A 14,914-nucleotide genomic window follows, 5' to 3' on the forward strand; every position below is an offset into this window, starting at 1 on the left:
AGTCTGTCTTCCCTACCCTTTGACTTGTCAAGATCACTGGCGACTGCCTTCTGGATGGAGTGGTCATTCTCAGTCCTCATTTCACTTGCCCTCTCACCGTCATTTGATATGCTTTCTTTCCCTCCCCCTCACAACTTTTTCTTTATTGGCTTCTGAAACATGACACTCTTCTGGTTCTCCTATTTCACTGGCTCTTTTTGCTTAGTCTCTTTGTTGGCTTCTTTTCCTGTTTTCACGTGACTCAGTCCCTAGACCTTTTCTACATCCATATTTTACCTCTATGGGCTCTCATGCTGTCACATGTAAAACTGTAAGCTCATGCTCACATTTTGAACTCCAGAGTGAACTTCTCCTTTGAGTTTTAGACTTCTGTATTCAGTTGCTCACTTGACATCTCCATTTGAATGTCTCATAAACATACCAGATTCAACATGTCTAAATAGGGCTTTTGATTTTTTTTTTCCCCCACCAGTTCCTTTTTACCTCCAGTTTTCCCTGTTGAGGTAAATGGCACCAGCATTCATGTAATTGCTGCCTAGAAGTTATTTTTTATTTCTCTCTTTGAAGTCCTCATTTGAGCTATGAGCAAATGCTGTTTGCTGTACCTTCAAAATACTCTCTTAATAATGTCCCCTTTTACCATCTCTAACACCACTATTGTAGGACAGACCATCATCATCTTCCGCCTTAAGCAGTGTTCTAATTGGTCTCTCTGCCTCTTTTCTTTCCCTCCAGCCCATTCTGTTTTCTGCACAGCAGCCAGAGCGCTCTTTAGAAAATAGCAAGTCATGGGGTGCCTGGGTGGCTCAGTCAGTTAAGTATCCCAGCTCTTGGTTTCAGCTCAGGTCATGATCTCAGGGTCATGAAATTGAGCCCCGTGTCAGGCTCCGTGCTCAGTGGGGAGTCTGCTTGAGATTCTCTCTCTTTATCTAAAATAAATCAGTCTTTAAAAAAAGAATATACCAAATCATGTCTGTGCCTGCTCAAAACACTTAAGACTTTTATCACACTTAGAACAGATTTCTAAAGACCCTACGTAACCTCTCTTCAGACTTCCTCTGTCCCATGGACTTGGCCTACTCCTGCATCTAGACTTACTTACTCCCTTCCTTCCTTCCTTCCTTTCTTTTTTTTTATTTCTTCTACCTAACTCTCTCCCATGATCTTTTCATGGTACATTTTCTCACTCTGTTCAGTCCTTGCTCAAATACCCCCATCACTACTTGATGCTGTGTTCGATATTTATTTTATTTATTGACTCATGCAAGCAGGAACTTCCTCTGTCTCATTCTGTAGTGCATCACCAGTGCCTAGAATAGTAGTATGATCTGGCACTTAGTAGGTGGTGCACAGTAAATATTTTTTTAATGAATGAATTATATAAGCTGAGATACTAGTTGGGTGCATTAGTTATCTTTTGCCGCATAACAGATTAAGTAAGTGGCTTAATACACATTTATTATTTCACAGTTTCTGTGGGACAGGAGTCCAGATGTGGCTTGAGTCCTCTGCTAGGCTATATTTAAGGTGTTGGTCAAGGCTTGGGTCTCATGTAAGGCTCAGCTGGGGAAGGATCTGCTTCCCAGCTCATGTGATTGTTAATGGGGTTCAGTTCCTTGTGGGCTGTTGGACTCTTCTTGCTGGTTGTTGACTAGAGGCTGCCTTCATTTGTTTGCCACCTTTTTCATAGTAGCTCACATTTGTGGAAGCTTACTTCTTCAAAGACAGTAAGAAGAGAGAGGGTCTTCTTGATAGAAGGGCATTATATTCTTATATTGTATCATCACATAACATCCTATCACCTTTGCCATGTTCTATTGGTGAGCAGAAAGTCAGAGATAATACCTTGAAAGGGAGAGGATTATGCAGGGGTGTATACTGAGAAGCAGGAATCATGGTGGCCACCTTAGAGAACGTCTCCCATGCTGGATTTCACATGGAGATAATAAGAGCCTGGTATGGTAAAAAGGCTCTGGAAATAACATTGGGTATGGAGACTAGCTAAAAGAATGGCAGTGATGGTGCTATCAGGGATAAAAGACCCATGCATGAAATTTTAGTATATCAGGGTTAAAAAAGATTCTGAAGGCTCCCAGAGAGAAAAGACAGGACATATAGAAAGGACTGGAAGTGGGAATGTTGAGTTTCTCAGAGCAGTTCTGGATTCTAGAAGACAGTGAAGCAGTGCCCCTAAAATTGAGAGAGGAAAAGTTTATTCTGCAATCTGCAGACAAACAAAAGACAAGATATTTTCATATATGCAAGGACTAAAAATTTATCTCTGACCCTTTTTTTTTTTAATTCTTATTTGAGAGGGAAGGAATCAGCAGGGGGATAGGCAGATAGAGAGGGAGAAGCAGGTTTCCCTCTAAGCAGGGAGCCCGATGCGGGGCTTGATCCCAGGACCCCGGGATCCATGACCCGAGTTGAAGGCAGATGCTTAACCTTCTGAGCCACCCAGGCGCGCCCCCTTCCTTTTACCCCTCTTAGGAAACTAATAGAGCATGAGGTCCAGGAAATGGGTTCCAACAGGAGAGAAGAGAAGGGAAGTCTAAGAACTTGAGATCTCTAGGAGACTTAAGGAGCTACCGGTCTGGATTATAGAAGATTGAAGGGCCCAGGGGAAAAAATGAGTTAATAGATTATTTATTTGTGGCATCTGGAAAATAGTATTGATAGGAATTTAACAGATCTGTTAGACTTCTGGAATTATTAGTTGTGTGTACTTAAGATTAAGCAAATGAAGTAACAAGTCAATAATCAGCTTTACTTAAAGCACTGTTCAAGAAAAAATATAATCATAGTACATACTTGGCTCAAGAATGAATAATATTTGTACATGTAATAAACATCAGATATTGATTTAACCAACATTTTTTATGTAACTTTTTTGAGGGGAATGGGAATGGGAGTGGGTAGAATGATGTAAGAAAGCTACTTCATTTGCCACAATAGCAAATCGGCAAATGATGTCTTGGCAAATTAATAATAGCAGTATAAGCATATTATCTAGCAATACACAAAGTAAGTGTTAGAAGAGGTGGCTAAGAGTTTAAATTTGTTGTTTCTGGAAGCAGTATGGGAGGAGGCTTAGAAATTGCTCTGTTATCTCTTGTAGCATCTGTCTTTTTAAACTATGTATTTTGGAGGAAAATAGTCTTTAAAAAGTGATGTGTATAGATAATAGACAAGAGAGAAGTCAGTGATTTTAGCTCTGCCTCTAAAAAAAAAAAATAAAGGAATTCTTAGCTGGATTGAATTCCTCATTAGTTATTTCATTTAGTCTTTCAGCTTGCTAGCCAGCTAAACATAGAAATTCTTATTGTCTCATGCCTTACTTTCCAATGGCAGCTGTCCCATCATTCTGTAAAGGGAACAGCAGTTGGTCATACACAGTAGAAGGAAACAATTGTAATCAGATGTTAACCACATAATTACAACACTGATTCAGTACAAAGAAAGACAAAAAAAACAGTACAAATACTGACTTACAGAGCCTCTCATTCCTCAGGTACATCCCTAGTTCAGGCAGGGAAGTATGACCTAGTTAACTTAAAAACAGATTGATTTTGTTGCTGCTGAATGATGTGAGAGTCAAAGTGAGATTTTTGGAAGTAAAATTACATTGACAGATATGGGAAGGTTGTAAAAGAGCTGAACTGATACAGAGTTTAAAGAAATCACGTTGGCTTCGATTTCCTATAGGGAAGGGTAGTCAGACATTTCTATGTGATTGGTCATTTGGGAGATTGTCAATGTTTGAATAAATTTAACCTTTTAAAAAATAGGTCTCAAAATATTTAGGCCTTGTTGGATATATTTTCATTATGATCATGTTTAGAAAACTGATTTTGAATGGAAGACTTCTACCTAGGAAATGTTATTTTTTTCACTAGGGAAAAGTTGACTGAAGAACATAAAATGTGAAGTGTCTCACACTAAGAAAGATGAAATGTTCAAAATTGGAAACAGAGGCTTTCAGGGCATCTTAGTAGCTGACCTCAGCGTCACACTCTAATATCAGCTCCTAGTTCAGTGCTTAGGCCAGCTGTGAATGTGCTTTCTTATCTCCCTCCTGGAGTCTCCCCATGTCCTTCTGTAGTATCCCTGCACCTGGCATTCCTTGTTCTTAAATGTCCAATCAGTTGTAATCTTTTCCAAAGTGTTTTGTTTGATTCTTGCTAGCTGGAAGTGCTCACCTCTGTTGAACTCTCACTACATTAAATTCTCTGTGTTATGATTGTGTTTAAATATGCCTTCTCTCCTACAGAACAGGAGTGGTATCTTTTCTGGATTTTCTGTTTTCCAGAGCTCTTTACACAGGCCTAAATCCTTAGAGTGCTTTTGGTTTAGTTATTATGTATATATACATTCAAGGTTCTACAAAGCCGCCCTTCCTGAAAGTAAATTGTTTTAATAGGTTTACAATTTTACTGAATCCTTTCTGTCTACCCTTTAATATGTATGGGATATTTGCTTTAGTCTTTGCTGACAGATGACTTTTGATTTTTGTCTTTCAGTCTTACCTCCAGTATTAGTGCCTCGTCACAATGAATTCAATCCACAACACAGCCTTTTGGTTCAGTTTAGAAACCTGAGCCACAACGAGCCACACATGCCACAAAATGCAACGTTTCCAGATTCTTTCCACCAGCCCAACAACACTCCTTTTCCCTTATCTCCAAATAGCCCTTATCCCCCTTCCCCTGCTAGCAGCACATATCCCAATTCCCCAGCAAGTTCTGGACCAGGAAGTCCATTTCAGCTCCCAGGTAAGAATTTATTTTATTGATTAAAGAAATGACCCTTGAGAATCAGCAGTTGTTATACTGCTGGCCCTCTGGGTGAATTGTTAAATGCTAAGAGGTAGCTATTTTTGACTCTGTGTTCTTTGGTAATTATTTGATTTCCAGAAGAGTTTTGGATTTTATTTTGCCATATACCGTATGTTTTTTAAAAATGAAAGTAGCTGTATTTTTCCACAGCAATAGAAAAAACAATCCTAAAATTTGTAAACAACCATAAAAGACCCAAGAATAGCCAAAGCAATCTTGAGAAAGAAGAATCAAGCTGGAAGCATCACACTGCCTGATTTCAAACTATATTACAAAGCTGTAGTAATTTTTTAAACAAATTTTTAAAAATTGAAGTATAATTAATTCATAGTTTTAAAGATACCATAGGTAAAACAGTGTGGGATTGGCATTAAAACAGACCTATAGGGGCCCCTGGGTGGCTCAGTTGCTGAGTGTCTGCCTTTGGCTCAGGTCACGATCCCAGAGTCCTGGGATCGAGCCCCACGTCGGGTTCCCTCCTCGGCAGGAAACCTGCTTCTCTCTCTCTCCCACTCCCCCTGCTTGTGTTCCCTCTCTCGCTGTCTCTCTCTCTGTCAAATAAATAAATAAAATCTTTAAAAAAAAACAAAAACAAAAACAAACAGACCTATAGATAGTGGAGCAGAAGAGAGAGCCCAGAAATAAACCCACACTTAGATGGACAGTTAATTTATGACAGAGGAGCTAAGAATATACAATGGGGAAAGGAGAGTCTCGTCAATAAATGATGTTGGGAAAATTGGACAACCACATGCAGAAGAATGAAGCTGGGCCACTATCTGACACCATAGACAAAAATTAAGTCAAAAGGGATTAAAGACTTGAACATAAGACCTAAAACCGTAAAGCTCCTAGAAGAAAACATAGGCAGGCAGCTCCTTGACATTGGTCTTGGCGTTGATTTTTTGAATTGACCCCAAAAGCAAAAGAAGCAAAAAATAAACACGTTTCACTACATCAAACAAAAAAATTTCTGCACACAAAGGGAACCATTAATAAAATGAAAAGGCAACCTACTGAATGGGAGAAAATATTTGAAAATCATATATCTGATGAGGGGATAATATGCAAAATACATAAAGAACTCATACAGCTCAATATCAAAAGCAAACATTCCAATTAAAAAATGGGCAGAGGGGGCACCTGGGTGGCTCAGTTGTTAAGCTTCTGCCTTTGGCTCAGGTCATGATCCCAGGGTCCTGGGATCAAGCCCCACATCGGGCTCCCTGCTCCACAGGAAGCCTGCTTCTCCCTCTTCCACTCCCCCTGCTTGTGTTCCCTCTCTCCCTGTGTCTCTCTCTGTCAAATAAATAAATAAAATCTTTAAAAAATAAAATGGGCAGAGGACCTGAATAGGCCTTCTTCCCAGGAAGACATAATACACATGACCAACAGGTACATGAAAAGGTGCTCTCCATCATTAATCATCAGGGAAATACAAATTGAAACCACAATGAGTTATGTGTCACCTTATACTTGTTAGAGTAGCTATTATCAGAAAGACTAGAAATGACAAGTGTTGGCAAGGATGTGGAGAAAAGGAAATCCTCATGCGGTTGGTGGGAATGCAGATTGGTACAGCCACTGTGAAAAACAGTATGGAGTTTCCCAAACTGAACGTTGCTGGTGGGGAGGGGGTTGAGGGGATGGGGTAAACTGGCTGATGGACATTGAGGAGGGCTCGTGATGTAAATGAGTACTGGGTATTCTATAAGGCTGATGAATCACTGACGTCTCCCTCTGGAACCAATAATATATGTTGAATAATTGAATTTAAATTAAAAAAAAAAGAAAGTATGGAATTTCCTCAGAAAATTAAAAATAGAAGTGCCACGTAATCCAGAAATTCCATTTTTTGGTAGTTATTTGAAGAAAACAAAAACACTAACTTGAAAACATATGCAGTCCCAGGTTCATTGCAGCATGATTTATAATAGGACACAGAAGCAACCTAAGTGTCTATTGATGGATGAATGGATAAAGAAATTGTGGCATATTCAGCCATAAAAAAGAATGAAATCTTGTCATTTGTGACAACATGGCTGACCTTGGGGGTATTAAGCTAAATGAAGTAAGCCAGGGAAAGACAGGATTTTTCTTAAATGTGAAATCTAAAAAAAAAACCAAAACCCTGATCATAGATACTGAGAACAGGTTAATAGTTGCCAGAGGCAAGGAGTAAGAGAAATGGATGAACTGGTTTTGTTTTGTTTTTTTTTTTTTTAGTTGAAATTAATTGAATGTTGTGAAAAAAGCAAACAGTTTTAGAGAGATGATCCTTTAAGAATAATGAAAAAAAATTCACTTTCTCTTTTCATCCTGTCTTCTTTCTCTCACTGCTTGATTTTTCTTGATAGCCTATATTATAGTCCAACAGATTGTTTGTATTTATATTCTTTCCTTTCCTCCTCTCCCTATCTTGACTATAAACTCCATGAAAAAGGGAATTTTAGCCTCCTTTTTTTACTGCTACATCCCCAGTCCCTGTATCAGAGCCAAGCATACAGTAGACCCTCAAGAAAATTTGTGAAATGAATGGGTAAACTTATAGAAATCCACACATTTACAACTAGCTATGTAAAGTGGCTGCCACTGCAACTTGAGAGTGAAGCCAAATGGTGCTAACTTGAAAGGTTTCGTAGGGAGTCCTATATGCGTGAAAGGCAGAGTGTTCTAATAGGTTATCAAAAACCTGAAGCCAGAAAAAGACTATGTGTTTGATGACTATGACGTGGAGTACATAATCTGAAAAACTGGAAGTGTATTTAGGTATCATTCGATCATTTATTGGCCCAAAAAACTAAATTATGTATTTCCAGGCATTAAAAAAAGAAGCAGCCATATTTAACTTAAATATTTTCATATAATTTATAATACAAAGTACCATTTATTAAGTACCTCTTGCATAACTGGTACTGTGATGAAAGATACTGCATTAAATTTAATCTTCAGAACAACCATGTGAGCTAGATAGTACTCTGATTATACAGGTGGAGAAAGAAATTGATACTTGCTTCAAGAGCTTAAGTACCTTGCCTGAGGTTTCCGACCTAGGTTTCTCTGACTCTAAAGTCTGTGCTTTTTTAACTTTACTTCTTGTTACATCATTATAGACTGGAAAGTTAAAAGGCACCCCAGTTATCTTTAATTAGGTAACTGATGACCTGGTTTGCCTGGAGAAAGTTCATAAGTAGATTTTATAAAGTGCCCAGATTTCATTAATGGCATGTCATACATGGATGCATCATTATGTCAGTTTGTCAAGAAATATTTGAATGCCTACTGTTGTAGGTGGAGTCATATGTAAGTATATTGTTTCTGGTTTCTTTACGGCATCAGTTGATGTGTTTTTTTATTTTTTTTCAAGGAGAATTAAGTATCAGCTGTTTAACTTGCTGTTAGGTATTTGTTCCAAAACTAATTTTTATCCGTTGCCCTAGATTCAGTCTGATTACAGTTCTGTGTCACACTATATCTTGTACAAACCTTGGAGTGAAAGATACTATATTCGGTATTTATAATTACTGAGACAGGAATATAGCTGTAGCTTTTGCAAAGATTTTTAACTAGGAGTGCTGGAACTCAAAAGATTTTCTAGTTCACATTCAAATTTCCTAAGAATTACCTAATCATTTAGTAGGGCATGACAGCCATTTTAGGATGTTGAAAAGAATTAGATGTCTAGCCGCTGTTCATGTTGGTACATTTTGTAGGAGTACAGTTTTAATTTCCAGTGTTAATTATCAACATACAGTGTGTGATGATCTCGATACTTTAAAAGTGTCTCTGTAGAGATATACTCAAACTAGGATAATCTGTGTCCTTCCGATTGGTTTGTAATTGTTGCAGTTTCTCCCAGCATATGATTGTAAGTACATAAAGACAAACTTCTTGATCTTGAATTCTATTTTAGTGAATTTTAGCACTGATCTTACTATCCTGGTTTGGACCGAATACATGCAGACCTTTAGCAGGTTTTCAGTAACTAATGGGTATGCTGTCTTTTCTACTTTTCTCTTGGCTCAGGTAGCATCCTACATTTTTCTTTGTCTGTAATGTTCAGTGACAAACCGTGCTGGTAATCTTAGGACCTTTTTAATGCTTTTAGAATACATTTAAGCAGGATGAAGATACCAACTATTCTTTTGGGACTTTAAGTTGTCTCATTTTCTTCTTCTTAGCTGATACTCCTCCTCCTGCCTATATGCCACCAGATGATCAAATGGGTCAAGATAATTCCCAGCCGATGGATACAAGCAATAATATGATTCCTCAGATTATGCCCAGTATATCCAGCAGAGGTAAGAGAGATTCTCATCACAATTTGTTGTTGCTGCTCTTTTGTGTTTAATTTCTTACCACTCTTTAAAATCAACTTTTTATTGAAAGAAAAAGAAGAAAATAGCTGAGGGGAAGAATGAAGGGGAGTAAGTCAGAGGGGGAGACGAACCATGAGAGACGATGGACTCTGAGAAACAAACTGAGGGTTCTAGAGGGGAGGAGGGTAGGGGGATGGGTTAGCCTGGTGATGGGTATTCAAGGGGGCACGTTCTGCATGGAGCGCTGGGTGTTATGCACAAACAATGAATCATGGAACACTACATCAAAAACTAATGATGTAATGTATGGTGATTAACATAACAATAAAAGAATGAAAAAAATCAACTTTTTATTGAAGTATAATTTATAAACCATAACATTTATCCATTACAAGTGTATGATTCAGTGATTTTTAGTAAATGTATAAAGTTTTGCACCATCACCACAATCTAGTTTTAGAACACTTTCATAATCCTTTAAAAAGATATGCTGTGTGTATTTGCAGCCTGTCCCTGCTGCTGTCCTCGGCTTCAGAGACCCTCTAATCTCTTGTCTGTCTGTATATATAGATTTACCTTTTCTGAACATTTCATGTAAGTAGAATCTCATAATGTGTAGTCTTTTGCATCTGGCTTCTTTCACTTAGCATAATGTGTTCAAGGTTCTTTCATGTTGAAACGTATCAGTAGTTTTTTCCTTTTTATTGCTGAACAGTTGTCCATTGTATGGATGTACCACAATTTTTTAGCCATTCACCAGTTGGTGTACATTTGAATTATTTCTAACTTTTGGCTAGTATGACCACTACGGTTAGGAACATTTGCATATAACTCTTTGTGTGAGTTTTGTTTTTATTTTTCTTGGGTAAATACCTAAGAATAGAATTTCTGAGGCAATATGGTGAATTTAACTATTTAAGAAAAACTGCCAAATTTCTCCAAAGTAGCAGTGTTGTTTTATATTCTTACCACTAACATATGAGGGTTCCAGTTTCTCCACATGGCTCTTATTTATTTATTTTTTAAAGATTTTATTTGAGAGAGAGAGAGAGTGTGCACAAGCAGGGGAAGCAGCAGAGGGAGAGGGAGAAGGGGAAGTGAGGTACTCCATTCTAGGACCCTGGAATCATGACCTGAGCTGAAGGCAGACACCTAACCGACTGAGCCACCAGGCACCCTGTCTCCACATGCTCTTGATACTTGTTATTGTCAGGCGTTTTGAATGTACCCATTTTAGTGGGTATGAGGTAGTGTCTTATTGTGGTTTTAATTTGCATTTCCATTTAATTTGCATTTAATTTTCCATCATTCCCATAATGAGTAATGATGTTGAGCATTTTTCATGAACTTACTAGCTGTTCATGTATCTTTTTTCATGAAATATTTAAATCTTTTGCCCATTTTTAATTGGGTTGTTTTACTATTGAGTTGTAAGAGTTCTTTATATATTCTGGATAGAAATCCTTTATTAGATGTGTGATTTGCAGATATTTTCTCTCAGTCTGGATTGTTGTTGCATACAGAAGTTTCTTTTTTTTTTGGTACACTTTTATTTTCTCTTCAGTAAGTTGAAATCCTTGAGGGGTACAGTATCACAGATTCTGTTACAGATGGCTTTAGCAGGAAGGTTGCTTGGGAATTTGGCACAAACCATGCTACTGTTTCCATGAGCATGAGTTACTTTCCCCCAGATTACTCTGGTTTTGTACAGTTTGCCACCCAGAGTCAATGTATTGTTCTTTGCTTTGTACATAGAAGCCCATCTCTTGTCTAGATAAGAGTTCAGTTTCATTTCGAGCATAAACATCTTCAATTTAAAGAAGAGCTGTGTGCTGCTCCCTCTAATTCTGGAGACCTCCCTTAGAGCCAGCAAAAATGGCCCTGGACCACAGCCTTCCAGACATATTTGTCATTTTAGGAGTCCTGTTCCCAGCAGGCCTCTACAGGTTGCAAGATGACAGAAAGAGCTGAAAGTTTTTAATTTTGACGGAGTCTAGTTTATCACTTTTTTCTTCCCTTGTTTATGTTTTTGGTGTTGCATCTGAGAAATCTTCGTCTATCCCGAAGTCATGAAAATTTTCTGTTTGTCTTCTAGAAATACTGTAGCCTTAGCTTTTACATTTAGGTCTGTGATTTATTTTGAGTTAAGCTTTCTGTATGGTAAAGATCTAAATTTGTCTTTGTGTGTGTAGACCATCCCTTTGGTTCTAGCCCTATTTTGTTGAAAAGAGTATCTACCATTTCTCCATTGAATTGCCTTGGCATGTTTTTCAGAAATCAGTGGAATAAATATGAGTTTATTACAGGACTCTGAATTTGTTCATTGATTTGTATGTCTGTACTTCATAGTCTTAAGATACTTACTAAAGCTTCATAGGAAGTTTTGAAAACGAGAAGTGTTATTCCTCCAACTTTATTCTTTTTCATAGTTGTTTAGCACTTCTGCATTCTTTGCATTTGCGTTTCATTTTAGTATCGGTTTGTTAATTTCTGCCTCCCCAAAATGCTCTCCTTGGATTTTGATAGAGATCACATTGAATCTCTAAATCAGTGCGGGATGTTTGCCATCTTCCAGTGCACAGGTGTGGTATGTCTTTCCATTTATTTAGATCTTCCAGTACTCGATATAAATTGTTTTACTTTGCTGTTCCTAAGTGAATGGAATTTGGTTTCTTCTTAATTAAATAGATTGAAATGCAATTGATTTTCATATATTAATCTTGTAACCTGCAACCTTCCTGAATTCATTTATTAATTCTAGTAGGGACTTTTTGTGTGGGCGCATGTTTATCTGGATTCCTTAGGGTCTTTGAAATACAAGAACATGTCAATAACAAACAGCATTTTTTTTTCACTATCCAATCTGGATGCCTTTAATTTTTTTCTCTCTCATTATTAGAGGGCATGTATGAAAAACCTATAGCTATCATCATCCTTTTTAAAAAAATTTTTAATTGTTATGTTAATCACCACATATTACATAATTTGTTTTGGTGTACTGTTCCATGATTCATTGTTTGTGCATAACACCCAGTGCTCCATGCAGAACGTGCCCTCTTTAATACGCATCACTGGGCTAACCCATCCTCCCACCCCTCCCCTCTAGAACCCTCAGTTTGTTTTTCAGAGTCCATAGTCTCTCATGGTTCGTCTCCCCCTCCGATTCCCCCGCTTCATTCTTCCCCCTCCTGCTATCTTCTTCTTTTATTTTTTTCTTAACATATATTGCATTATTTGTTTCAGAAGTACAGATCTGTGATTCAACAGTCTTGCACAATTCACAGCGCTCACCATAGCACATACCCTCCCCAATGTCTATCACCCAGCCATCCCATCCCCCCACCCCACTCCAGCAACCCTCAGTTTGTTTCCTGAGATTAAGAATTCCTCATATCAGTGAGGTCATATGATACATGTCTTTCTCTGATTGACTTATTTCGCTCAGCAGAACACCCTCCAGTTCCATCCACGTCGTTGCAAATGGCAAGATCTCATTCCTTTTGATGGCTGCATAATATTCCATTGTGTATATATACCACATCTTCTTTATCCATTCGTCTGTTGATGGACATCTTGGCTCTTTCCACAGTTTGGCTATTGTGGACATTGCTGCTGTAACCATTGGGGAGCACGTACCCCTTTGGATCCCTACATTTGTATCTTTGGGGTAAATACCCAGTAGTGCAATTGCTGGATCCTGTGGTAGCTCTGTTTTCAACTTTTTGAGGAACCTCCATACTGTTTTCTGGAGTGGTTGCACCAGCTTGCATTCCCACCACCAGTGTAGGAGGGTTCCCCTTTCTCCGCATCCCCGCCAACATCTATCGTTTCCTGATTTGTTAATTTTAGCCATTCTGACGGGTGTGAGGTGGTATCTCATTGAGGGTTTGATTTGGCTTTCCCTGATGCCGAGCGATGTTGAGCACTTTTTCATGTGTCTGTTGGCCATTTGGATGTCTTCTTTGGAAAAATGTCTGTTCATGTCTTCTGCCCATTTCTTGATTGGATTCTTTGTTCTTTGGGTGTTGAGTTTGATAAGTTCTTGATAGATTTTGGATACTAGCCCTTTATCTAATATGTCATTTGCAAATACCTTCTCCCATTCTGTCGGTTGTCTTTTGGTTTTGTGGACTGTTTCTTTTGCTGTGCAAAAGCTTTTTATCTTGATGAAATCCCAAGAGTTCATTTTTGCCCTTGCTTCCCTTGCCTTTGGCGATGTTTCTAGGAAGAAGTTGCTGCGGCTGAGGTCGAAGAGGTTGCAGCCTGTGTTCTCCTTTAGGATTTTGATGGACTCCTGTCTCACGTTTAGGTCTTTCAACCATTTGGAGTCTGTTTTTGTGTGTGGTGTAAGGAAATGGTCCAGTTTCATTCTTCTGCATGTGTCTGTCCAATATTCGCAACACCATTTGTTGAAGAGGCTGTCTTTTTTCCATTGGACATTCTTTCCTGCTTTGTCAAAGATGAGTTGACCATAGAGTTGAGGGTCCATTTCTGGGCTCTCGATTCTGTTCCATTGATCTATGTGTCTGCCATACTGCCTTGATGATGACAGCTTTGTAATAGAGCTGGAAGTCCGGAATTGTGATGCCTCCAGCTTTGCCTTTTTTTTCCAGCCTTCCTCTGGCTATTCAGGGTCTCTTCTGGTTCCATACAAATTTTAGGATTCTTTGTTCCATTTCTTTGAAAAAAGTGGATGGTATTTTGATGGGGATTGCATTGAATGTGTGATTGCTCCAGGTAGCGTTGACATCTTCACAATGTTTGTTCCTCCAATCCATGAGCATGGAACGTTTTTCCATTTCTGTGTGTCTTCCTCAATTTCTTTCATGAGTATTTTGTAGTTACCTGAGTACAGATCCTTTGCCTCTTTGGTTAGATTTATTCCTAGGTATCTTATGGTTTTGGCTGTAATTGTAAATGGGATTGACTCCTTAATTTGTCTGTCTTCTGTCTTGTTGTTGGTGTATAGGAATGCCACTGATTTCTGTGCATTGATTTCATATCCTGCCACTTGACTGAATTCCTGTATGAGTTCTAGCAGTTTTGGGGTGGAGTCTTTTGGGTTTTCCACATAGAATGAGAGTTTGAGTTCCTCTTTGCCGATTTGGATGCCTTTGATTTCTTTTTGTTGTCTGATTGCTGTGGCTAGGACTTCTAATAATATGTTCAATAGCAGTGGTGATAGTGGACATCCCTGCCGTGTTCCTGACCTTAGGGGGAAAGCTCTCAGCTTTTCCCCATTGAGAATGATATTCGCTGTAGGTTTTTCGTAGATGGCTTTTATGATATTGAGGTATGTACCCTCTATCCCTATACTCTGAAGGGTTTTGATCAAGAAAGGATACTGTACTTTGTCAAATGCTTTTTCTGCATCTATTGAGAGGATCATATGATTCTTGTTCTTTTGTTAATGTATTGTATCACGTTGATTGATTTGTGGATGCTGAACCAACCTTGCAGCCCAGGGATAAATCCCGCTTGGTTGTGGTGAATAATCCTTTTAATGTACTGTTGGATCCTATTGGCTAGTATTTTGGTGAGAATTTTTGCATCCATGTTCATCAAGGGTATTGGTCTGTAATTCTCCTTTTTGATGGGGTCTTTGGTTTGGGGATCAAGGTAATGGTGGCCTTATAAAATGAGTTTGGAAGTTTTCCTTCCATTTCTGTTTTTTGGAAAGTTTCAGAAGAGTAGGTATTAATTCTTTAAATGTTTGGTAGAATTCCCCTGGGAAGCCATCTGGCCCTGGGCTTTTGTTTG

The 14,914-nt window shown here is 38.5% G+C and overlaps 1 protein-coding gene across 4 annotated transcripts in view; it reads left to right on the forward strand.

Annotated features, from left to right (window-relative positions):
• SMAD5 (SMAD family member 5) overlaps positions 1-14,914 on the forward strand; it is a 57,928-nt gene that overhangs the window by 23,183 nt on the left and 19,831 nt on the right. For all 4 annotated transcript variants that reach the window (XM_025860854.2, XM_025860853.2, XM_025860856.2 and 1 more), the window contains 2 exons: positions 4,521-4,772; positions 9,017-9,136. In XM_025860854.2, the coding sequence (XP_025716639.1) occupies positions 4,521-4,772; positions 9,017-9,136 (372 nt within the window). The remainder of the gene's footprint in view (positions 1-4,520; positions 4,773-9,016; positions 9,137-14,914) is intronic.

Source organism: Callorhinus ursinus, unplaced genomic scaffold (genome assembly GCF_003265705.2).
Source record: "Callorhinus ursinus isolate GAN/ISIS: 27379988/994484 unplaced genomic scaffold, GSC_fseal_2.0 scaffold30, whole genome shotgun sequence".
Taxonomy (NCBI): Eukaryota; Metazoa; Chordata; class Mammalia; order Carnivora; family Otariidae; genus Callorhinus; species Callorhinus ursinus.